Source organism: Vanrija pseudolonga, chromosome 6 (genome assembly GCF_020906515.1).
Source record: "Vanrija pseudolonga chromosome 6, complete sequence".
NCBI classification, from domain to species: Eukaryota; Fungi; Basidiomycota; class Tremellomycetes; order Trichosporonales; family Trichosporonaceae; genus Vanrija; species Vanrija pseudolonga.
This window is the reverse complement of record NC_085854.1, coordinates 2548169-2572323: the sequence shown is the minus strand read 5'-3', so window position 1 is coordinate 2572323 and position 24155 is coordinate 2548169. Positions and strand designations below refer to the sequence as shown.

Sequence of the window (24155 nt, the reverse complement as noted above, 5' to 3'; positions counted from 1 at the left end):
GTGCGGGGCCTCGGGGGGACCACGGCTGCTCCCTCGGCTGGGGAGGCCCCAGTGCCGGGGTGCAAGAGCTACTTATCTCACTGTCGAGGCAAAGTGGCGGGTGGTCTGGTGCCTGGTGCCACGCCAATCGTCGCCAAGCCGACTACATAACAACCTGGGCAACAGTATACAAAGGCTACTTCCTCCGTACTCCTCTCCATTTACCTGGCCATCCTTCTTCACCATGTCGGCGAAAGATTACAGTGTGGCAGAGGCCAACCCGCCGAGATACCACACAGACGATGTCGACAGCAAAGAGCACGCGGTGATCACACAGCCCGTCGATGCCTCCCTCAATGACAAGGAGGCCAAAGCTCTCGGCGACCGGGTCCTTCGCGATAGTAATGGTAGGTACTGATAGCTAGACCAGCTACTGAGAACAAGGTCAAGTCATCGAGTTCGACGCCGCGATGGAACGCAAGTTGGTACGCAAAATCGACCTGTTCGTCGTCCCAACGGTGGCTCTGCTCTACCTGTTCTGCTTCATCGACGTGAGTGACACTTCCCCGTACTGTTGCTCACCCCAGCGAGCCAACATTGGCAACGCCCGCCTCGCTGGCATGGAGAAAAGCCTCAATCTCCACGGGTACCAATATAACCTGCTCCTCACGGTATTCTACGTGTCGTACATAGTCTTCGAAATCCCGTCCAACATCCTGTGCAAGTACCTTGGTCCGGCGCGATGGCTGCCATTCATCTCGTTTGGCTTTGGGGTAAGTGCTGCACGCTACGCAAACCACTCACAACCAGCTCATGTCGCTGTGCACGGCATTCGTGACAAACTTTTCCAACGCCGCCGCCGTACGTTTCCTCCTCGGCGTGTTCGAAGCCGGCCTGCTGCCCGGAATCGCCTACTACCTGTCGCGGTGGTACCGCAAGTCGGAGCTCAGCTTCCGCCTCGCGCTCTACCTCTTCACTGCGCCGTGTGCCGGCGCATTTGGCGGTCTCCTCGCGTCTGGCATCCTCAAGATCAAGTCGATTGGTCGGGTGCACAGCTGGCAGAACATCTTCCTAATCGAAGGCATCATCACCTGTGGCATATCTCTCATCGCATTCTTCACAATGCCAGGCCACCCGGCGACAGCCCGCTTCCTGTCCCCATTCGAGCGCGAACTGGCCATGGCACGCGTCAAGGCCGAAAACGTCGGCTCTACCAAAGTCGTTGACAAGTTTGACCGCAAGAAACTGCTCCGCGGCATCATCAACCCCAACACGCTGGCCGTGTCGTGGATGTTCCTGTTCGTGAACATTACCGTTCAAGGCATTGCCTTCTTCACCCCGACGATCATCGCCACGATTTACCCACACGCCAGCACGATTAGGAAGCAGCTGTACACTGTCCCTCCGTACGTTGTCGGCGCCGTCGTCAACCTCATCGTCCCGTTCATCTCGGTGAAAACCAACAAGAGGCTTCCTCTGTTCATTGGCTCTTCGTGCCTGTGCATCATCGGCTACATCATCTTCCTGGCCACGGCAAACCCGCACGCACGTTACGGTGCAGTCTTTCTCGCTGTCAGCGGGGCATTCCCATTCGGCCCGTTGTGCAATGGGCAAGTCGCCATCAACATTTTGTCCGACACTGGTCGCTCGACTGGCATCGGATGGAATGTAATGGTTGGGGTGGGTCGATCAAACGCGACTAATGCTTACACCCCCAGAACATCGGCGGCCTCATCAGCACCTGGTCCTACCTGCCGACGGACAGTCCAAACTATCAGTGAGGGTCAACCCAGCAGCGCCGCTAACATCCGCAGCATTGGCAACGGCCTCAACCTCGCAGGCAACAGCACCATCCTCATCACGAGCATCTGCCTCCTGCTTTGGCTACAATGGGACAATAAGCGCCGCGACCGCGCCGACAACACGGGGCAGCTCGAAGGGTTGACCGAGGAGGAGATTGAGGATCTCGACTGGAAGCACCCGTCGTGGCGCTGGTATCTGTAGGACTCAATATGAACGCGGCTCCGGCTGCACTTTTCCCTCGCTGCTCTGCCATAGTGCACCGTGCGTGGAGCCATTGCGTTGTATGCCGGCGCCTGACCAAACCTCAGCGCCGCCTCCGCCAATGCCAGGCACCACCTCCCAACTCCCACCCGTCCTCACTGCCGTACACATACATTCCAGCCATTCTAAAGGCACCGGAGCCAGCCGGAAGAATACGGTTCCACAATTCACACTCAAAGGCCATAGACCTGCTGGACCTTGTTGGGTGCGGTGTTCCAGTCGAGATTGGCCCGCACATCCTCATGTGTGCCGGCAGGGTTACTCGTCAGGCTGCTCCATGGGACGAACCTGTAACGGAGGATTGGCGTGAATTGGTTGAGGAAGTCTTGAGTGGCTTCACCGCTGGGCTCGCTCGCAAAGTCGATAGCCAGCGGCCACTGGGGGAACTTGGCCTCGCTCTCCCAGGCGACGTTGGGCCAAGTCCAGCCGGGCTTCTTGTAGTCGGCAGGCGTGCCCTCTGGCTTGGAGTCGCCCTGGTCCCTGCCCCAGGCGGGGTTCTTGCCAGGCAGGTTCTTCAGCGCCTTGTAGTAGCCCAGCTCTTCGTCCGGAATCTGGCCCTGGTATCGGCAGTGCATGTGCGAGTCGTCTGACGATACTGTAGGAGCAAACGCGGGACATGCACTGGCCCTAATATCGGCAGCGAGGCAAGCGGGGTCCTTGATGGCTCTCCCGAGGACGTTGCGGTCCCAGCCCATCACTGGGCGTCAGCAGACAAACGAGCGAGTTACTCACCAAAATCAGCGTGGAGCGAGCCGCCAACCTCGTCGCCGTTCGCGAGTACCAAGTTGACATCACCATCCCCCTTGCGCCACTTTTCCCGCTGGCCAATGTTGATGGTCCAGTACACCTCGAGCTGAATCGTGGGGTAGCGGATAGGGTGGGCTAAGGGTGTCAGATCTCGCAGTATGCGCGGTCGACTCACAGTCGGGGCAGCGGTCACCTCCCCACGCCGACGGGCCGTTGACATCGTGAAGCCAAGACATGTGCGAAAAGTGATCGGCCGAGTCCAGCTCTCCAGTGCCGCAAGGCGGGAACCGAATGTGATATGAAAACTGCCGTGATGGAGTGTTGCCAGTGGCCGTGTTTGTATTGTTGGGGAGATAGGGCCCAAGGTCTGTCTCTGCTGTGACAAGCGAGATACCCATGCTCTTCTCGCTGTGGCCGCGGTTGATGGCGCTGCCAGAGATCATGCGCAGGCCATCGGGGAACGGCTCAGTCTTGTCACTGTCGCCGATGACGTAGTATGCGCGCGCTCCCTGGAGATAGGCCGCCTCGTACTCGTTGTTGGGGTTCTTCCAGAACAGCGTCGGAACCCAGTAGTTGCTCTTGTCGGCGCCAACCATGGCTGACGTGCACTTGGCCGCCTGCATCTGGTCGTGGCTGTTGGGCTGAGACCTAAAGTTGGACGCGCCGAAGATGGTGTGAACATGCCCGACGTCCTTATCATTGCCGGGGTCGATGATGGGGTCCATACGCGCCGTGAGCAGTGCGCTGATGTCGATCGCAAACTGGCCATTGCCGGCAGACACGACTTTTGCAGAGGTGGCCAGGAGGGCCAGAATAGCGTAGAGGATCATTGTTGGCTTTGGGCGAGAGCTCTCAGAGCTGCAGCGTTGGGCTCACAGAGCTTGGTGGGGTCGGAACTGCTCACAGAGCGTGGGCCTGCGACCTCGTTGTCGTCTTTCACTCTTTTATCAATCGCCTGGACGCCCCCCAAGAGATCCTCTCAAAACCTTGGCAAGTCCAACCTCCCTCCCCTCCTCCACCCGACTCCACTGGTAGCCATGACGATTCTTGAAGCTGAAACGCAAGCAAACAAGCTACCTCAACGACCATGACCTCGTTCTCGAGAATAGGCCCTTGCAAGGCACCGTTGGCCTTCAGTGCCGCTGAAGACAGCACCACGCCCACAACGATCGTACTGCCGCGGCCAATAACTCCTCCCGATGTCGTTGATCCCCAGAGACGGGACAGTGCGGTATTCAAGGCCTGGAGGCCGAAACTGCAGGAGGTTGTGGTCCAAGTTCACACCGGAAACAAGTTTCGTCACTTTGTTACGTGACGCGTGAGCCAACTTGACAAACAAACTGCCCACTTTGGTGAGTTGCGCAGTGCCTTAGTTAAGTGTTTGGTCATCCGCTGCGTTGTTGTCACAGCGACGGGGGTGTGCACAGAACCGAGGCCTCGATGAACGTGCCAAGCTGAGTGTATGTGACTGGGGTCCTTAGGCTTGACTCTGGGCAGCTGGCGGAGCTGCTCTCGGCAGTTCTCGGTTCGATTCTGTAGGGCCAGACGATGTAAACACGTTCCTGCGATCCGACATTCTGTACACAGAGAGGGTTAGTTGGCCGTTGGATCGGCAGTGGCCATGCCTGTCGACACGGACCATCCCTCCGCATTCGACTACTGCGGGATAGTGCTGGCGTTAAACTTAAGCTCAGTCCGAGCACACTTGCGCCGACAAGCATACACTGGTCCGCGACGATGCAGATGGTAGCTATCCACGCTGAGGGATACTAACCTTGAGCCGTTCACTCGGCTGGAAGCCTCGTACGAGAACAAAGCTACCTGCAAGAGATGCCGCCGAGCGTTCCCAAGCTCCACTGATGAGGCTTTACTCAGCAGGCCACTTGGCTCCGCATTCCGCACGACATCGGTGCGGTGAACTGGGCCCACAAGCGTCCGCCCACCCCCTCGGCCCTTGACGGGTCGAGCAGAGGACGGTCTTTCTCCTGTCGCCTCCAACATGCTCAAGCATGCACTCAGAGACGCGCACAAACCCCAGGTCAGCCTGAAGCTAATGAGAGCGGCAAGTGTCAGAGCGGACGTAGAGTTACTGGAACGCCCTTCACCACAACTCGAGGCGACCCCATTTTGTTACAATCCCAACGGAATGCGGCCTTGCTAGCCTTTTGTTTTTGCCTACACGTTGCCTTGGCGATTGGCTTACGGTATGAACTGGGACACCAGGACCGCTGTGGAGTGTCAGCTGAGCTACAGGCGAGGCTATGACTCGATGTGGCAAGGTGGTAGAGTGGTTGTCGCAACGCCAGCTCGTGCCGAGGGGCGCTGGCTGCTGGTGTCTGCCACGAGTAAGGCTTTGGTTTCATGGCAGACGCCGGCCCCAGACGGACTTCGTCGGCCTAGTACAGCCGTATTTGCTCCAGTCCTCAGTGCCAGACCAAGTCCGAGCATCTCCTCCTTCAATACCTGCTGTTCCTATCCAGTTTGAGGCTGCAGGTGTGGTTGCTCGCCTAAACAGTGCCTTTGGTATAACGCTGTCCAACTCTGCTCTAAATATGGCACCCCATGACCTATGCATTGGTCGCTCCTCACTCATCAGACCCAACACATCGACAGCCTCGAGCCCAGGCCGAGCTGTCCTATGAGGAGATGATGGACCTCACAGCCCTCAGCCACGAGGAGGTCACGACCGGCACGAGGTCCGCTGCGGTGTTGTGTCTGCAAGTTGACGAGCCAGACACTGCCCTGCCCCACCGTATAACGAGGTACGCGTGCTCGCCGTATAGTCGTGAACGGCCCAACACGTGATCGCAAGCCGAACTGGCTGAGCATCCGTGACACTCTCTGCCAGTCATATCGGCTGGAACATGCCCTCGATGGGAAACCGCGGCACCTGCCCAGATCGTCACTGGACACCGATGAGGGGTGCAGCAGACGCGTGGCCAAGGGTAGACGCCAAACGCGTTGCGACGCGTTCCCCGACCTCCTCCGGCGGAAGTGAAGGCTCTCATCTCGCGATGGACTGCGCACTTCGCTCGTCTCGGACCTCACTCACCCTCACTTTGTAGGGTACCCGGCAGACGTCGACGGGCGTGTCTCCCCGCTCTCCAACTCCCCCGACAACAAACAGCGTCGACCCAGCAGCGCGCGTCCAGGTCCTGCTTCCTGACTGTCTGAACCCCAACTCTCGAGCGCGGGGTGCCTCTGGCTCGACGTCGTGACAAAGGCCCATACACGTGCCCTGTCACTCTGCAGCGTACGCAGGCACTCGCCCATTCCGGCCGGTTCCAGGGAAGGTAAATCTGAGACAGAGCAAGATTTGGGGCCGACGTGTCGAGCCAGAACCTTGGAGCTGCCCATCCGACAAGAGGTTTGCGACCTTGCGACAATCTCCCCTGCTCGAGCCGGCGGCCCCTGGGTGTCGGACCTGACTACAGTGTGTTGACAGAGCAAATCGGACCGAGCCAGACGTCTTTAGTGTGCACCGCAGCTCAGCAACTGCCCCACGACGCGTCTGTGGGACGGCCGCGTCGTGAAGGCAAACTTTGTGCCTCCGAGGCACCGGCTGGCCACTTGTCAAACAGTCACGACGGACTAGCATCCAGTCGCGTTGCCGTGTCCATCGCTGGCGAGGAACCATGTTGACGCGGAAAATCAGACGCGCTCGAGGCTGACAAGGTATAAGAAGTCGTCGAGATGCGTCGACAAAGTATTCATCCTCACTCGACTCACCATGAAGACTTCGAGCATTGTCCTTCTGTCTGTCATCGCTGCCGTCGCCGAGCGTAAGTCCTAGGCCACCCACCATGGCTCACCACCCAGTCGCCCAGGCCCGGCCGGCCGACCACCTCCAGAGCCGTCAAGCTGGCCTTGGCTACATCTATCCCGACCCCCATAACCCCGCCTCGCGCTGCTTTGCGCCCAACGAGCGGAAGCCTGCTACGAACGGGACTACCCCAGCCGAGACCAAGCGCGGCCAGTCCTACCCTGACTGTATCTGGTGGCAGACGTTCTACAACAACGGTGTACCCAAGCCCGAGGACGTCGACGAGTGGAAGGACAATGGCAACTACGGCCAGTGTTGGTACCAGACCTTCCTCAAGACGCTCGCCTCTGAGCAGCCCGAGCGCATCTACGCCGCCCTCAACAAGACTCAGCTGGAGCAGGGGGAGGCGCAGTACGCTACCATTGAACTGCCCAACGGCTTCACGGACAACCAGATTGCCCAGACAACCCTGGCCCTTGTTGGTCTCCAGCCATGGGCGGGAGGTGGCCCCGGCGACAAGCCATGGTAAGCACTCAGCTACTAGCGGTACTGATCCTCTCACAGGTGGCCGCTGGTCTATCAGTACGGCATTGGCAGGGGCGCCGCTGGCGGCTCCGGTTACATTGGCGCTTGCCGGGCCGCCGACACCGACACCACTGCAGTGAGTCGAGCACGCCTGTCTTGAGCCTGGCTGACCCGTCTCAAGGTCCTCGCGACTCTGATCGGCAACTACACCACCTACACCAGCGGCAACGCGCGCCACGAGCGTCGCCAGGTCAGCTCCCAGCTCAGCACCGTGCTGCAGGAGGTCTCGGACAAGAAGCTCTACGCGTTTGCCAAGATTGACGACAAGGTGTACCGTGTCATCAGCTACAACACTTCGCCCGGAGAGTGAGTCGAGCCCTGTCACCAGGCGCTAACCCCATCAGGATCGTCCTCCAGGCCGTCGACGGCACCATCCTCCACGAGAACCTCGCATTCGCTGCGCGCATCTCCTCGCTGTCGGTCCAGCAGGTCGCCAACACCGGCAGCTCGTCGGCTGGACCTAGCAGCACTGAGGCGCCGAGCAGCAGCAGCACTGCATCCGTCGAGCCGACCGGCAGCGTGTCGTCGTCGTCGTCGTCGTCGTCGTCGTCGTCGTCGTCGTCGTCGTCGTCGTCGTCGTCGTCGTCGTCGTCGTCGTCGTCGTCGTCGTCGTCGTCGTCGTCGTCGTCGTCGTCGTCGTCGTCGTCATCGGCTTCGGCTTCGGCGTCGTCCTCGGCTTCGGAGTCGTCCTCGTCGTCGGTGTCTGCTTCGTCATCCTCGGCCTCTGCTTCGTCGTCCTCGGAGTCGTCTTCGTCCTCTGCCCCCACCGCTTCGGGTACCGGTACCGCTACGGCCGCCCCGACTGGCAGCAGCTCTGCCGAGTCGAGCGCCAGCTCGACCACCTCCGCCCCCGTGCCTTCCAACAGCACGACCTCGGTGCCTATCGAGCCCACTGGCGGCAATGCCACGACCTCGGCTCCCCTCCCTACCGGCAACAGCACCGCTCCTCCTTCGTCGACCGCCTCGCCTTCATCAACGGCCTCGCTTTCGTCCACCGCCTCGGGAGACATCAGCTCGACTGGTTCGGCTGAGCCCACCAGCGCCACTCCCACTAGCGCTACCCCGACCGGCTCGAGCGAGCCCACCGGTACCGAGGCGCCCACGTCCACCGGCAAGCCCAAGCCCTCCAAGAGCTGCAAGCCCAAGAACAAGAAGCGTCGCTCGCTCCGCCGCTCGTCCAAGCCGGCCAAGGAGTAACTAGCCACATTAACCCCCTTGCATCACTAGACACCCATACCCAGCTCATGCTTGGTCATGACCCCATACCTGTTGCCTCTATACGCCCATTGATGATTGATGAAATGCTGTGTTTAAATCAGCGAGGGCAGTCGCCGACGCGGTCTCGGAGGTCGGACTTTTCGCTCCGAGACGGCCGAGACCTGGTTCATGACGTTGTGCTTGCTCGGGTTGAGCTCCACAACTGGCTCGACTTTAGTAACCACACTTATTCCATAATGACCATCCAGCCAAGCATCGAGACATTGCAGACGGTGGAGGAGGGCAGGCGCGCCGGCACGACCCTTGCCTGGGCTTTCAACGACCAGAACAACTGGGTCGGCCGAGCGCTGCGGGACGCGGCACCACCCAAGCCCGATGAGCCGCTCACTCCTCCAGCAGAGCGCGCACTCGTCTCGTGGCGATCGCACGCGGTTGGAGGTGTTCTCGACCTCGAAGTCTGGGCGTCCAACCCGACCGGCCCTGTGCCCGAAGGAATCTGGGGCGACGCGCCACGGGATGTCTACGGCGCGGTCATGGTCTTCAGCGCGCCGGGCAAGGAGATGAAGGGAGAGTGAGTCTTGTCGCCGTGCTCAGCTGCTGACGACGCCAGGCCCGACGAGCGCAACCCCGACTCGATTGAGATGGTCAAGTCGTCAGACCCGGAGATTGGCGCCGCCGCGGAGACATTCTTCGGCGACCTGCACAAGCTTGAGGTCAAGGCTTGGGGTCCCACCGCCGCCAAGGACATCTTCTCCGTCGACTTTCTCGGCACGGCGCCTTGGGCCGAGCGCAAGGGCCTCGCGGGGTCGCTCCTGCGCAAGCTGTTTGAGCGAGCCGAGCGCGAGGGTGTCGAAGTGGGCCTCATCACCCAGACTGAGAGCAACGTATGTGACTGAGCGATGCCGCCGCTAACACACCAGATGCGTGCCAAGAGGCGATTGCGGTACGCCGAGAATCGCGGCCCACGTTGTCAACAAGGAGCTGTGCTGGCCCCGCGGAACCGAGAAACCGAGATGCCGAGCGAACGGAAGCGCTCGGCCGTCTCGTGGCAGCGGATAGCGAGGTCGTAGGGAGCGGCGCGCGTCACTGGCTCTTCGGGTCCAGTGTCGCGTCGGTCAGACTGTGCGGTCGGCGTCTTGGCGCGCACTGCATGCGTGGATGAAAAAGCTGCGGATCTTGTCGGTGGTATCTTTGCGGGAGGGGGAGTCGACGCCGTAAGCGAGCGAGTGAGGGAGGGCTTTTGAGCGGGGGTACCTGCCTCCCCGGGGTCTGGATCTGTAAGCTACGGCAAGGTGGAGCACTGCATGCACAGCACAGGCAAAAATGATGCAGGTGGTGTTGACGTCAGGAACTCTGTCTTACGGGCTGGGATCCAACCTATGTATAGATCTGGTGCAGACTGTTTGCATGTCAACACTTTCCCCTCGACGCCATTCACACACGATGGCAGACACGACAACGAGCGAGAAGCGACCAACAGATGTTGCGCAGGAGGAGGAGGCGGCCCGCGGCAACGAGCCACAGCTAAGCGTCGTCGACTCGGAGCCCGCGAGCACCGTGGCTGGACACGAGCGGAATCACGAGTAAGGCCTGGGTCGACAAACGTGGCTGACGCCCCTCCAGCTCCGCACACCACGGCCACGGTTCCAAAGACGAGGATGGCGAGCGTAACGCAGTGTTCATCACGCACCGCAAGGAAAAGGTGCACAAGCGCCTGCCCTTCCGCCAGGAGCCTCTCCCGTACGACCGCGAAGTGCGTCGCCGATGGCTCGCGGCCAACGAAGAGGACCGCGGAAACGACGTGGCGTACTGGGAGCAAGCGTATGGCCCATACATTGCGGAGCAGCACCGTGCCAGCGAGTGGGTATCGCTGTTCTACGATCTGGTCCTCGTCGCCGTCCTGTCCACATTCTCGGCGTCTCACGAGGTGCAGGAGCCCGGGGCCATCCCCGTCTACTTTTCCTACTATGTTATCCTGATCCGCATCTGGACCGCCCAGCTGCACTATGACGCGACGTACGAGGCCGACGACACGTTCCACCGCATCTTCAAGGCGCTCCAGATTGCCGTCATGCTGTACATTGGCGCCGCAAGCAACGGATGGCAGCCTGGAAAGGTGCTAGGCGCCGACTATGTGCCGCAGCTCGACGCCAAGGACCAGGTCAAGCACGCATCGGCCGCCAGCTCATTCCTCACCGTCGTGATCGCGTTCGCCGTCAGCCGCGCGTTCCTCGCATTCGAGTGGCTCTGTGGTACGTCGGAACCCCGCGACAACGCTCACCCCAGTCATCCTCAGCTCGCGCCGCATCGGCCGCCCATCCCCCGCGCCCCAGATCAACGCTGTCACACTCATCATCTCGTGCATCTTCTCCATCATCGCTGTGGCACTCCATGCCACCACCCAGCCCGTGGCCAGTGCCAAGGTCGGCCTGTTCTACGCTGGCATCTTCGTCGAGATCGTCGGCGTGTGGATCCAGCCAGCTCTCCTCATTGACGGCCCGCTCACTCCCGACGAGTACATTGCCGAGCGGTACGGCGCTCTGTCGCTCATCATCCTTGGCGAAGGCTTCATTACCCTCACCAAGGTCTTTGGCAACGCACTCGTCGGTCTCGGCCAGTCGCACACCGCCTACTATGCCCAAGTGTTCCTCGTCATCCTCGTCATCTACAACATCTGGAACTTCATGTTTTCGCACTTTTCAAAGCACGACACGGTCAACCCGATGCGGTCGTTCTTCTGGGAGGTGGTCCACTACCCGCTCCACTTTGGCATCCTCTTGCTCCTGTCGGCAATGACAAACTCAATCATTGGCAACTCGTTCAACGACGGACTGTCGACGACAATGGACTACTACTTCAATATCGCAAGTGCCACGCTCAACGGCACCGAGATTCCCCCTCAAGTGATGCGGAGCGCTCAGCATCACTTGAACCGCCTGAGCATCCTTCCCAGCTTCGCGACCGAGTACAAGCTCATCTCGCGCTATGTCAACCAAACCGACCCGTTGCAGAGCCCCGAGCTCATGGTCAGCCAATATGCCGGGCAAATTATTCTCGCTGTGGCTTCGGTGAGTAAAACAAACAGCAGCAAGCTATACAGCCAGCTGACACTCTCCAGCGCACTGGCGTCGAAGTTGGTGCCGAACCCTTCCGTCTGCTCGAGAAGCTCGTTGCTCTCGACACAACCAGCGCCAACGAAACTGTCGCTGAAGTCGGCGACGAGCTCGTTCAAGAGGTAATCAAAGAGCTCTCAAACGAAGTCGCACAGGGCCTTCTTTGGCTGTACCCCGTCGCGGGATGCGTGCTCATCCTGATCGCGATCCGCTCCCTACTCCGGTACAAGTTCAAGGGCCACGCCCAGTGGATCGTAAACGGCACACAGATGCTGTTTGGCGTTTTCCTTGCCCTCCTCGGCCTCCTCGACCTCGGCCACCGCAACATGTGGAGCTTGGTCAGCGACGAGCTGTACCTCACGACGGCCGACACCAACGGGCATCCCGAGGTCAAAAACAGCAGTCCGCTGTACGCGATCGCGTGGCATGGGTGGGCGCTGGCCATCGTGGCCATTGTCTACACTCTTATCAATGTGTTCACCAAGGTGCTACAAGCCCTTATGGAGTGGACAGCGGTGCCAGAAGGCGAGGACAAGAGCGGCCGATGGGCACGACTGCGGCGCGAAGCCACTGCTTGGTTTAGAACGTGGTTCGTGTAGTTCACTAGATAGATGATAGAATTGCACCAATGTGACCAATGGCATCGCTACCTGCGTCTCCCGTGCTCCTCCTCGGCCGTTCTCGGTCCCGGCGGTACTCGGCGAGCATGTGCTGACTACACCACATCGCAATGATGGTCCGCCGCAGCAAGACTTATCGCCTGCCTCGAACGGACTTGATCGTCAATCTCCGCCCCCCTCTCCCCTGCAGTCTACGCATCCACAATCAACGAAAGAGACCGATTTCGCCGACACTGGCAGCGGACTCACAGCATGACGGCGACATGCATCACTGGCAGTTACGGTGCGGCGCGGCGGTCGGCGCGGAAGGGGTTCCGACGCCGTGTCGGGCCCAGGGAGGCAAGGCCGACACGGCCAGCGGACACCTCCGCACACGTAGCAAAGCGGTGCTCGCACCTAAAAAAGACTTTTCCAACGTAAACATGTTCGGCCGCGCCAAACAAGCGTTGGCGTTGATGCCCATGTGATGGGCCGATTCGGAGAACAGATCCAAGCCGTTCGGGACATGCAAGCAGGGCCATGCTGTCGCTACTCGCGCCGCACGCGCCGCATACTGGCCGAGTGGCGGTGTGGCCTCTGGCCTCGGCCAGCGCGCCAAGACGCGAGGCAGTGTTGTGGCTCGCGTGGAGGCGCCTTTGGTGAGGCTGGCGAGGAGATCAGTGCCAGATCCTAATGAGATGCCTCGGAGTCACGCGCTGCGCCGGCCGAAAGAGCGGTCATAGACGGAGCGGCGCGTCTTGGCGACGATGACCTCGGTGTCCTCGTCTTGCGCCACCGCCAGTCATCGTACACACACGCACACACAGGGCAGTGCTGCGGATCCGTGTCTGCGTGCATGGATGAGTCACTGGGCCAGCTCGCCTCGCTCGCTCGGGCTGTCGTCGCGCTATTCTGCGGCGGGTCGCGTCCGCCCGCCCTCTCCAGGACCCGTTGTTTGCGGTGCACGTCGTAACCCGCTTTAGTCGGCTACTCCACCGGCGTGTTCTCACGCGTTGCGACGTCCAAGCAGGAGTCGTGCTGTATATAGGTGGTGCGAGAATGCCAAGTGGCTCCTGCTAGTTACATACATGCAATGCCTAGGCGTACAACATAGAGTCTGCTCAACAACACTCAACGATGCGCTTCGCCACGCTCGTCCTCGTCGCTCCTTTGATCGCAGTGTCGGCCGCCCCAGTCCCAGCTACCCCGTCGCCTTCAGTAGGCGCTGGAGTGGTCTCGACACCGTCTCCAACCACCCATGGCCACTCCACGACGGCCACCCACACATCCCAAACCACCCACCCACCGACCCTCACTTCCTTGACCATCAACAAACCCACCGGGATACCGCCCCCGCCAGGCCAGAAAGACCTGCACGCCGTGTCCTGCCTGTCCAACTACGAGCAGTTCGTCCCTCCCATCGTCGGCGCAGGTATCTTCGCCGTCTTTGGCCTTATTGGACTCGCGACCATGTGACAACGCGACAATGACGCTGGGAAGACAACAACAAACAAGCCCCGGTTGCATAGCAAGCTTACGGCTAGGCACTTCTCACTCCACGGCCAGTCGCCCCCGCCTGCGCTCCGCCGCCATGCTGCGACTCCCAGACGCGGCCACCCCTTGATGGCCGGCTAATTCGGCGTGCGCAAGTCGACTGTCACAGCCGTTGCGGCTTGTCGTCGCCTTCCGACACGAAACAAATTGCGACGCCATGTCTATAATAATCAGCTGCTCGAGTCTGGACTCGTGGCATATGAAGGCACTCTCCGTAGGCACTCTCGGCAACCCCTCCCGTCGCCGATCATTCCGGGGACCGCGACACCGCAACCACGACACGGCAACCACGACACCTGTAGCACCGTAGCACAAGCATATGTATTACATTGTAATGAGAGTATTATATATCTAATGTCGAAACAGCGCCTATTGCTGCTTCTTCTCGTGCTTGAAGACGTTGCGCTCAAGGCCATCGGCACCAACCTCCTTGACACGGACGAGGTTGTAGCCGCCGACCGTGGGGAAGAGCTTGGCCCAGACGAGCCAGTAGATGAAGCCGATGCCGAAGACCGCCCAACCGGCAACAGCGTGCGTCCAGTAGGGGAGAGTCTTGTAGGGCTCACCACCCTTGGGGGGCTTGGTGAAGGGGACAATGAAGAGGAAGACGTTGGCGAGGCCGAAGAAGAGAGCGGCGCCAGTGGCCCAGACGTTGGGGCGGGGGACGTGGTTTCCGGGCTCGTCCTTGTAGAAGTTGGGGAAGAAGTAGATGAAGACAATGCCAAACGAGATGACGGCGTTGATGACGGACAAGGGGTACGAGATGGTGTTGATCACAAAGCCATAAGCGTCACCGGGGGGAAGAGCAAAGATGGTGATGAGACAGATGGCCCAGTGGAGACCGAGACCAGCAAGGGGAGCGTTGAAGGGACGGTTCGAGCCCCAGAACTTGGAGAAGGGAAGGATACCCTCGCGACCGAGCTCCTGGTTGACACGACCCTGCGAGAAGACGACGGAAAGGACGTTGCCAAGAGCCGAGAGGGCAACGAACACGGACAGAGCACGCTCAGCCTTGGTGCCAAAGACGTTGCGGAAGAGGAGGGCAGCGACAAGGGTGCCCGACTCGGTAATGTCCTTCTTGGAGGCGGCGGCAAAGTAGGCAATGTTGGCGAGGATGTAGAGGATGGTGATGATGCCAATGGCAAGGGGACCGGCAATGCGGACAGTGCGCTTGGGGTTCTTGACCTCGGACAGAGCGTAGTTGACGTTGGAGAAGCCAACGTACGACCAAATGACGTTGTAGAGCGAGAGACAGAAGCTGCTCGCGCTGGCAGTGGTGCCCTCCCAGGGGTGGGCAAAGTTGTTGGGCTTCTCAACCTTGAGGTGGCCGCCGAGGGCGATAAAGCCGCCAATGATGACAATGAGCAGGATGATAAACTTGAAGACACCGAGGATGTTCTGGAGCCAGAGACCCCAGCGGAGACGGGTACCGTGGAGGAGGAAGACGAAAGTGATGCAGGCGAAGCCGACAAGACGACGAGTCCACTGGCCGGGGTGCTGCTGGTTGGCAGCACGGAGAATGTACTCGCCAAAGACGATCGAGTTGCCGGAAGCCCAGCCGAGGAGGACACCGTTCGAGGCGTACATGCACGTGATGAGGTACTTTGGCTTGCGAATCAGGTACTCGAGGTAGTTCTTCTCGCCACCGTTCTTGGGGATCGACGAGCCCCAGACAACGTAGACGGTCATACCGGCAGCGGCAATGATGGAGCCGATAACCCACATGAAGAGGGCAAGGCCGACCGAGCCACTGAGGCTGAGAATGGCACTAGGAGTGGCGAAAACACTGCGGGGATTGTCAGCCAGACGTCATAACACACCCTCCCCCACGGTTACTCACCCAGTGCCAAGCATGCGGTTGAAGATGATGAAGACGGCCGACCAGAAGCCAATCTGCCTGCGGCCGGGGAGCGACTCCTCGGACACAATGGGGTGGGACGCGCCGAGGTTGGACGACTTGTCGTCATCGGCGGCGGCGTTGAAGCCGCGGTGGCCGTTCGGTGCGTTGCTCGCCAGCTCGTTTGAGTAGTGTTCCTGTTCGTTGCCCATGGTGTTGTAGGCTGCTGTCGAGGTAGATGCGATGAGGGGAGTGGCCTCGGTGCGATAATCAACGGCACTCTTATACACGGCAGCGTTTCCATGACGCGGAGGAGATCGCCCCGACGGTGCCACCGTGGCGTGCTGCGGTCTGACGTTACCTGGTCCGGCCATAGTGAGGACGACGCGTGGGGAGTAAGTCTAGAGTGCGCGTGAGAGGCAAAAAATCTGCGACGACGCCAGGTGTGGGAGGAGGAGGTGCATGATCCAAGCGAGGTGTTGCAAGCCAAGCCATGCCGGGCACGCTTGTCTCGAGCCAGAGCCCTTGCTGTCCCTTTGTTTGCCGCGTCCAGAGGGCCAATATGGTGACCGAAGTTGAGTGATGAGGACGACAGATGGCGTGATTCTGTCGGATATCTCTCATGCACGCCGTCTTCGCACCCTCCGAGCTCGCTGAGGGTCAGGGACACACAGTCAGCCGGCGGCAGACCCGCTCGACCGACCTCGTAGCTCGCTCGAAACGTGAGGGGAGAGGAGAAGCCTACGCCGTACAAGCTCCGGTGCGGCTTCGATGTGCATGATCCGTAGGACGGCGCCGCAGAATCTAAGCGAGTGGCAACAGAGCAGATGCAGAGGTAGAAGGAAAAAAAACAGATATCACGACGATATCACGCCATCAGCTGTTGTCCCTGAGATTAAAAGTTGCGCGCTACAGTGGGTGTCACTCGACCAAGTTTTCTGGCTCGGCGCGCGCGTGTCAGCTGTTAAACCTTAATGTCTCGGAGCTGCAAGGATGTATTGCTACAAGCAATAGCAGCCTACACCCGGCGCGTAGCGCTCGTAGCAACCCCCCTCGGCACGAAGACGCGTGAACAGGCAGATTAATTTCATCCGAGAATCGCGTGCTAAGCCAAGCCAGCCTTACGACGTCTGTTGCATATCAGCGTCGCCGCGGATTTTCGATGCTGGCATGAGAGATCGTCGTCCGGTGCCCGCCCCGAACGCCACCGACAGCACAGGTGTTCACGTGTCACCTACGGCTGGCTGACTCCAGGCGGCCTCATGCCGCATGATAGGTGGAAAACCACCGTGCGCGCGGGGCGAGCGAGGTGGCACCCATGCCGGCCGTTGGTGATATTCTCGTTGCGCGACGACGAGGGTCATTCCGCTCTAGCGCGGTAAGTGGGCCGCAAGCTGCCGCAGGGCTGCCGCGAGCACCGAACAAGTCCGCAAGCCCGCTCGTGTCGGAGTATGGTCGTGCTGTGTCGTGCGACTGGCCGCAAGGCAAGTTTTCACAGCGGGCAGCATGCCGCAACTGCACGCACAATGGGCTGCTGGCACGCCCGCTCGCACGCCCCAGCACGCCAGCTAGAACAACGCTAGACGTGCACGCCGCCACTGGCGTTTGGGGTCTCGTTCTCGGCGTCGCGCCTCGGCGAGGTTGGCGGGTCGAGAGCGGGGCCAGTCTCGGCAGCGGTGTCGGTCCAGCTCCAGCCTGCACACCGGTGCCTTGTCTTTACACATCGCCCCGGATATGGACCATGTGATGTACGTGTATTCGCCAGAGGCGCGATATCTTGCGTCAGCGACGATATGAGATATCTGAGACGAGGCGCAACGTGGCAGCGCAACGGCGGCGCGGCGGCGTCGATCCCCCGCGAAGAGCGGAGGGCGGAGGGGAGGCGAGGTGAGGCTTGGGCTTGGCACTAGATTTTGTGTCGTCGGAGTGGGTCGGCCTGGCTCAACCTGGGTCAACCTAGGTCAACCTGGGCTTCTTCTGCGCGACGACGCCCGTCATGGCGTCAGCCACAAGCGACGGTTGGCAAGAGGCAATGAGGGGCGGCGGGTCGTTGAGGGGCCGGATACCCAGTGCAAAGCGAAAGATGACCAAGGTCGTCTGACAGAGCATTTGTCGCCATGAGTCTGTGTGCATCACGCTCGGAACAGCGAGGAGCACGGCTTGCCGGGGGATCGAGAAAATCTGCACGCTTGCCAAAGGTCAGAGTGAACGGGGTGACTCGCAGGGCGAAGCCCACCCGGCGTAGGCACCCACAGTCAGCAGTCGTTACTCGTCACCTCACTATCGCACTGTCCGTCATTCGGAATCTAGCAATCTTATCACCTCGACCGCTCGCAAGTCAACCCCAACGGCATACGGACGTCCCGCCGGTCCTCCAGTCGATAGCGATATGCGTTGCCAGCCGAGGGACGGCGACGACGGCGCTGCGGGCGCAGGCGGCTGAGGCCCGACGTCCGAGGTCCGACTTCCGGCCGGCGGCGCGTGCGACGCGACGAGACACAACTCGACCCGACGTGGTGCTCCACTACTGCGGAGTACACCTCTGTACCCCGCGTATGCGCGTATGACGCGTGCAGGACACGCAGACGCAACTTCGGGTCCGGGGTTTGGCTCACGCGTTCTGAAGAGGATGTCGAGTCGAGCGGATGTCGATGTTGGATGTCAGCGGGGCCGGCGAGCGACAACTGGCAGTCGCAAGCGATCTTGTCGGACGAGGCCGACAGCACCACATGTCAACATGTCAACAACGACCTCGCATGAGTGTATGCTGGCAGCAGCTCGCATGCATTAGGCGACGCTGAGACGTCGTCACCAGCGGGATCTGGACGGATCGCAGCAGGCTATCGCCTCGGTTGCAGTGGAGCTAGCTGAGGAGTGGGGGGTAGCCAGGCAGAGTGGGGGACGGCCAATGTCGACATGTAACACCACCCGGCTGGTGCACTTCAAAAGCCAACCACCATCAACTCTGCTCTTCAACACCACCCACACACACACATTCCATGACCATTGCTCCAGCCCCCATCACCATCACGCCCGTGGTCGACGACTCGCCTGCCACGGTCGATCAGTACGCCCAGATCCTCGTGGACGGCTTCGGCCCCGGCCATGTGTCACAGGTCATCAACGGCGGACGTGACGACGTCGTGCTCGCGCGTATGAAGATGCGGGTGTACGAGGGCGTCAAGGACCTGGAGGTTTACTCTGCAACTGCCGAGGGGGATGAGCGACCCGGCGCTGTTCTGATTGTCGCCAAGCCGGGCCTGTTGTGGGGCGAGACGTGAGCAGTGAAGCCTGGACAGTGTTGACATCCAAGCCCCAACGCGGAGAACGAGTACAGCAAGGCATCGAAGGAGCTTCTCGCCGATCTGCCGCAGTTCGCCGCCGCCAGCAAGCGGGTATGTCCTCGTCGTAAACAGCAGCCCTGACACGCTGCAGATCGCCGAAGGCTTCCACGAGCTCGAAGAGCGCGCCTGGGGACCCGACACCACCAAGCCATTCTACTACATCACCTACCTGTCCACGACCCCAGCATTCCAAGGCAAGGGGCTCGGCTCGGCGCTCGTGGAGAAGATCACAGCGCGCGCCAAGGCAGAGGGCAAGCACGCCGTGTTGATCACTCAGAACCTTGAGAATGTGCGTGGCTTTGATGTGATCAAACTGACCCCAGGTTGCGTGGTATGCCAAGCGCGGGTTCCGTGACGTCGCCAAGACAACGTTCCCCATCAACGGCGTCGATTTGACCTTCTGGGCGCTGTCGACTGAGGAGGCGTAGAAACGCGAGGCAGCGTAGACGTTAGACGTTAGACAGACCCGTCCCAGGCTCCACCAGTTGTACCGCATGCACAAGCCCAAAGAGTGCATTAAACTACAAGTGTGACAGTGCCCGCCTAAGCCCACACCTTGGGGGTGTCGGCGAAAGGCTCGCCGTCAACAATAAGCTCGACACGCTCGTTCCAGAACGCGACGTGGTTCTTGATTGGCTCAACGGACAGAATAGGCTGAGGGTAGAACCATGCGATGGGGGTCTCGGTGCCCTTGACGGCAAAGTAGCTCGACTGGCCCTTGAAGGGACACACAGTCTTGAGCTCGACGGGAGCGAGGTGCTCAATCTTGACGTCGGAGGCAGGGATGTAGAAGCGGGTTGCGTAGCCGCGCTCAAAGAGGGCAATCGCCCCGGTCGTGTCTGCGAGCACGACACCGTCGACCTTGACAACGATGTGGCGCTTGGTCGGGGCAATGTCGATGCGCTGGTCGCGGGGCGAGCCCCACGCGACCTCGTCCTCCTCGTACCACGTGTCGAGGACCTCCTTGTGCCAGCTGATGGCGATGTACTCCTCGAGGCCGGGGATGGCGTACTTCCACGCCGCGCGGGGGATCGTCTTGCCATCGACGACCAGGTCGAACCAGGTCACGAACTCGGTCTTGGGGCGGACGTACTTGGCCGACGCGTCCTCGCCAGCCGTGGAGGGCACGAGCAGGTCGGTCCGGACGTGGGCGAGGGGAAAGGCGTAGTCGGGGCCCTTGGCTCCCGGTTCCCACACGAGCAGCTGATGCCTGCTGTCGACGATGGCAGTGTTACCAAGCACGCCGCGAACGTGCCGAGAGCTGGGCTGGTACTCGAACCGCTCGGGCGGGGCGAGCACGCGACGACCGAGGATGGGCGTCTCGGCCGGCAGGGTGGGGATCGCCGTTTCGGGGGTCGCGAAGGACGGGATGGAGGCGGCGGGGATGGTCATGGCGGGCTGGAGGGGGTGGGGGTGGGTTGCGGCTGGTATCAGTGTCGACGACGCGGCGACGCTTCATATACCTGCTGCATGTTCCACTTGTTGTTCACATACCAATGACGATATCATGACAAAGCCGTCCACCATGTATCATCTGGGGGCTATATCGGCTACTCCCGCGCGCTATCACGTGCGAGGCTGGGTACTGCCGACGGCTTCGGGCGACGCGAGCCGGGATGTTGATGGAATGCACGACATTGCCCGTATCATGTCCGTATGCTGCCTGCATGCAGCGGGGAAGTGGGCGCCTGTGGTGTGCAATGGCGCCAAGACGGTGCTCGCCATCATCACGACGCCCCTCGCCACCATCCTCGGGCTTCGCCGCGGGTGGGGCCCAGTCGGCTTCCATCCGCAGCCATCCCACCTCCTCGTAGCTCCTGTATGCGTAATCGCGCTGACTGGATGTCGCAGATGACAAAGTATATCCCAGGATGCTGCTGGAGTGGACGCGTCCACCCCGGGGTCACCAGTAATCCACTCGAGGCAGCCTTGCCACCAACTCGACCTCGCCCCCTCCTTTCCTCGCCCACTACCCATCCCACATAACACGCACATATTGTACTCCGTCATGCGCCATCACCTCGGCCGCACGCACCAGCCGTCTCGGTCATGACGAGCAACCTTGACGCCATGGCCTGCGCATCGGCAAGACCCGGTAATGGCGCAATCTCGGGATCTTGAAGCCCGGCACGCCGCACACAGCTGCCCAGTGCGTGCCGTGAGTTGCGCGTCGTGTGCCGTGTGTGGCTGCTTCTGGCCGTCGGTCTTTTGTTTATGGCCACCTGACGCAAAAGACTGATCCACGCGCCTTGCGGACAAGTATGCGGGGGTACGCCGATACTGACGGTTCTCCCAGCTTCAATGCGGCCTCGTGACTTGCCATCCTGCCCGACTGGAGCGAGATACTTGGCGTCTTTGTGGGTTTCGGTAGCTGCCACGCCAGAATCAGAAGCAGCTCGTCTGCTGTACAGACCAGAAGACGGCGCCGAAGCGAGCGATGCACCGCCCACTGCGACCCACTCGGTGCTAGCCACCTCCGACCTACCTTTGGCCGAGCCACCCCTCGGCTTCCGCCACCCTCCTATCACCACTCCGGCGTCTTCGGCGAACCATATATACCCACAAAAACGGTCTCATACCCCCCGTGTACTCGGTGAATGCGAGTTCGGAGGCGACACGGGCACGGCTCCGACTCACTCGGCCCGTCGGTGAGTGGAGTGAGAATTGCAGCAGTCGCCTCCGACTTTTTCTTCTACCCACCCACCCACGCTCGGTGTCTCCGAACTCCCACACGCCCAACAACACGTCCCAATTGCCGCGGTTATGCATCGCCTGCTCTGTCCCCAGATCCACGCCGCGATGCATAATAGCGTGCATGCCAAGTGTCTTGACTTCTCGCTCCGCACGTTCGTCGTTGGTTGGTGGCGGGTTCCCCGTGCGTCCGGATTCCCCGGCGCCTTGGCCCCCCACCGTCCACTTATAGTCGTTTCGGGTTTCCCGTGGTGGTGGTGGTGGTGGTGACAAAGATGTCGACAGCGACGTCGACTGGCGTCTTGCTGCTTCTCATCTCTCTCATCTGTCCTTGTCTCTTTCTCATCGCATTTGCATCGACGGGCGATAGCTATAACCCCCGCCTTGCACCTCCCTCGCCCCACTCTCGTCACTCCCTCCCCCCCATATCCACGTTGGCGCTGGCAGCCCACGTCGCTCTGTAGCCCCACAGCCAAGCCCATCCTGGACCCTTTCTGAACCCACAACCCCCCGCCAAACACTCCAACAATGCCACGCAGCAGCGCATCAGCGCTGCTCTACGCCGTCGGCGCGCTCGCCATCGCGTCCAGCGCCCTTGCAAAGGCCAACCGCGACTACTGTCCTTCGGACCCATATGTGAGTTGGTGTTTGGCAGCAGTAAAGTGCGGGCAAAAGTCGCAGCAGCGGCGAGCACGCAAGCGAGCGAGCCAGGGGCGCGGCGCCGAGACTGAAGCCGTTGCGGTGCCAAGCATGCCCCGGTGCACCACCGATTTGGGACTCCACTCCGTCACAATGCAGCCCATCACTGACGCACACAGGCCGATCCTGCCAACGATCAGTGAGTGCTGCGCAACCGGAGGATTATGATACGCGGCGTGATTGGCGCCGGCGGACCATGCGCATCGACGATGTATGCTGCGCACTGGCCAGCAACCGGCGGCCGATATGCGAGCTTCAAGTCGAGAGGGGAGGAGCGCCGTGCGCCAGACTCCCCGCTCGCCATTGTTACATTCGCACTCGCCGTCGGCCACGAGAAGCACCGCCTCTCGAGACGTCACGCTCCAAGCCTCCGCCAACTCCTTACTGACCCCTCCAGATGCAACCCCCTCCGCTACGTCCCCTCGCTGGGTCTTAACGCCGCAGCCTGCGCGCTCTACTTCGCAGTCTGGCTGGCCTTTACCTACAGTGAGTGGGAATGAACGCATGACACAATGCATTGTGGCGGCGGCTGCCACCGGCGCTTGTGCCGGGCCGTGCTGCCGACTGTGGCTGGCGGCATGTGATGTGATAAGAATGTGGCGCTGACACTGGCGCCTCGCCACAACACACAGACCAGTTCCGTTACAAGGGCAAGTACTTCCTCTGCCTCGTCATCGGCACCTTCACGGCCGGCATCGGCCTCGTGCTGCGCCTCGTCTTCCGCAAGATGCTCCACTCGTCGGGCGCCTACATCGCCATGTACCTGTTTGTTGTCCTGAGTGTAAGTGGCGCAGTCGAGTCTGTTCCCATGCACTTGCTCACCCCCAGCCATGTGCATTCCTCGCCGCCGACTACATCCTCCTCGGCCGCATCGTCAACCACCTTGACGCCGAGCGTTACCTGTTCATCAAGCCGAGCAAGGTGTCGACGATCTTTATCATCTCAGACAGTGGGTACGCCACTGTGGCGGCAGCTCACCCCCCTCAGTCGTCACGTTCCTCATCCAGGCCGTCGGTGGCGGCACGTCGTCGGCCCAGTCGCAGAAGGCGCGTGATGTCGGCGTGCGCATCTTCCTGGCCGGTCTCGCGGCACAGCTCCTCAGCTTCCTCCTCTTCTCCATCCTCTGGCTCGTCTTCCTGATCCGCGCGTACGTCTGCGTCCCTCTTCCCATCCTACACCCCTCTCTTTCCCCGCTAACCCCACCCGCAGCCGCAAGGACGAGTTCCTCTGGAAGCGCTCGGGCTGGAAGCAGCTCTACTTTGCCCTCGGCTTCACCTGCATCTGCTTCCTTATCCGATCCTTCTTCCGCACGGTCGAGCTGTCGGAGGGTTACGCCGGTTACCTGTCGATCCACGAAAAGTTCTACATGGGTCTCGACGCGCTGCCCCTGTTCGTCGGCATCCTCGTCTACGTCTGGTACTGGCCGCCGCGCATCCTGACCCCCGACACCAAGGTGCAGCGCTCCGAGTGGTCTGACGCGTCGTACGACGACACCGAGCTCGCCCCACCCGTGAGGGAGCACGGCTCGCCCAACACGTCGGCGACGCTCGCTGACGACGGGGCGTTTGCCGATTCAGAGGGTAAGAAGTGAGCTGTAAAGTGCGGCTACAGCACCGCACCGCACAAAAGACTGTCAGCAGCTGCAGCAGAAGCATCATCAGCATTGTGATTAGTCAGTACATGGACGTTTAGAGGGCCAGCTATGCCGCGTGTGTGAATAGCACTAGATCGTATAGACAGAGTGTATGCAGGTTGGTCGACAACAAGGTTGGATGCGGGCAAAAGAAAATTTATAATGTGCGGGCGGCTGGCACTGCCACTGCCATCGCCATTTTATTCACCCCGGTTCCGGTGCAGTGTGCGCGTGGTGTCGCGTCGCGTAGAGCATGCATAACGTCATGACGTTCAGCGTACACGCTGATAGCTGTGCATGCCGCCGGTGCCGCGGGACTGAATGGCACG

The 24155-nt window shown here is 60.7% G+C and overlaps 8 protein-coding genes across 8 annotated transcripts; 5 read left to right on the top strand and 3 right to left on the bottom strand.

Moving 5' to 3' along the window:
- Window positions 1-223: 223 nt before the first annotated feature.
- SPAC1039.04_5 (putative transporter) lies at window positions 224-1983 on the top strand (the record flags this gene model as incomplete). The annotated part of the gene is made up of 5 exons (XM_062775336.1): window positions 224-386; window positions 424-752; window positions 790-1659; window positions 1698-1756; window positions 1794-1983. 5 exons carry the CDS (start codon window positions 224-226, stop codon window positions 1981-1983), a joined length of 1611 nt encoding a protein of 536 aa, XP_062631320.1.
- A 233-nt stretch (window positions 1984-2216) lies between these two features.
- On the bottom strand, window positions 2217-3620 carry LOC62_06G008795 (uncharacterized protein; the record flags this gene model as incomplete). The annotated part of the gene is made up of 3 exons (XM_062775335.1): window positions 2217-2740; window positions 2776-2925; window positions 2966-3620. The coding sequence occupies 3 exons, from the start codon at window positions 3618-3620 to the stop codon at window positions 2217-2219; spliced, it is 1329 nt and encodes a 442-aa protein (XP_062631319.1).
- A 2900-nt stretch (window positions 3621-6520) lies between these two features.
- olpB_2 (Cell surface glycoprotein 1) lies at window positions 6521-8335 on the top strand (the record flags this gene model as incomplete). Its single annotated transcript, XM_062775334.1, has 5 exons — window positions 6521-6572; window positions 6610-7078; window positions 7118-7214; window positions 7260-7444; window positions 7483-8335. The coding sequence occupies 5 exons, from the start codon at window positions 6521-6523 to the stop codon at window positions 8333-8335; spliced, it is 1656 nt and encodes a 551-aa protein (XP_062631318.1).
- Window positions 8336-8592: 257 nt separating this feature from the next.
- Window positions 8593-12111, top strand: LOC62_06G008793 (uncharacterized protein; the record flags this gene model as incomplete). The annotated part of the gene is made up of 7 exons (XM_062775333.1): window positions 8593-8927; window positions 8967-9240; window positions 9277-9299; window positions 9820-9939; window positions 9980-10608; window positions 10643-11424; window positions 11475-12111. 7 exons carry the CDS (start codon window positions 8593-8595, stop codon window positions 12066-12068), a joined length of 2757 nt encoding a protein of 918 aa, XP_062631317.1. The 3' UTR covers window positions 12069-12111.
- A 1825-nt stretch (window positions 12112-13936) lies between these two features.
- MUP1_4 (High-affinity methionine permease) lies at window positions 13937-15697 on the bottom strand. Its single transcript, XM_062775332.1, has 2 exons — window positions 15463-15697; window positions 13937-15408 (listed from the first exon to the last, which is right to left on the bottom strand). Exons 1-2 carry the CDS (start codon window positions 15669-15671, stop codon window positions 13992-13994), a joined length of 1626 nt encoding a protein of 541 aa, XP_062631316.1. The 5' UTR covers window positions 15672-15697; the 3' UTR covers window positions 13937-13991.
- A 2625-nt stretch (window positions 15698-18322) lies between these two features.
- Window positions 18323-19303, top strand: LOC62_06G008791 (uncharacterized protein). The gene is made up of 4 exons (XM_062775331.1): window positions 18323-18736; window positions 18773-18854; window positions 18895-19092; window positions 19127-19303. Exons 1-4 carry the CDS (start codon window positions 18459-18461, stop codon window positions 19229-19231), a joined length of 663 nt encoding a protein of 220 aa, XP_062631315.1. The 5' UTR covers window positions 18323-18458; the 3' UTR covers window positions 19232-19303.
- Window positions 19304-19346: 43 nt separating this feature from the next.
- LOC62_06G008790 (uncharacterized protein) lies at window positions 19347-20195 on the bottom strand (the record flags this gene model as incomplete). The annotated part of the gene is made up of 1 exon (XM_062775330.1): window positions 19347-20195. One exon carries the CDS (start codon window positions 20193-20195, stop codon window positions 19347-19349), a length of 849 nt encoding a protein of 282 aa, XP_062631314.1.
- Window positions 20196-21764: 1569 nt separating this feature from the next.
- RTA1_2 (Protein RTA1) lies at window positions 21765-23905 on the top strand. Its single transcript, XM_062775329.1, has 7 exons — window positions 21765-22130; window positions 22313-22332; window positions 22591-22679; window positions 22826-22974; window positions 23022-23142; window positions 23181-23340; window positions 23403-23905. Exons 1-7 carry the CDS (start codon window positions 22023-22025, stop codon window positions 23782-23784), a joined length of 1029 nt encoding a protein of 342 aa, XP_062631313.1. The 5' UTR covers window positions 21765-22022; the 3' UTR covers window positions 23785-23905.
- Window positions 23906-24155: the final 250 nt, after the last annotated feature.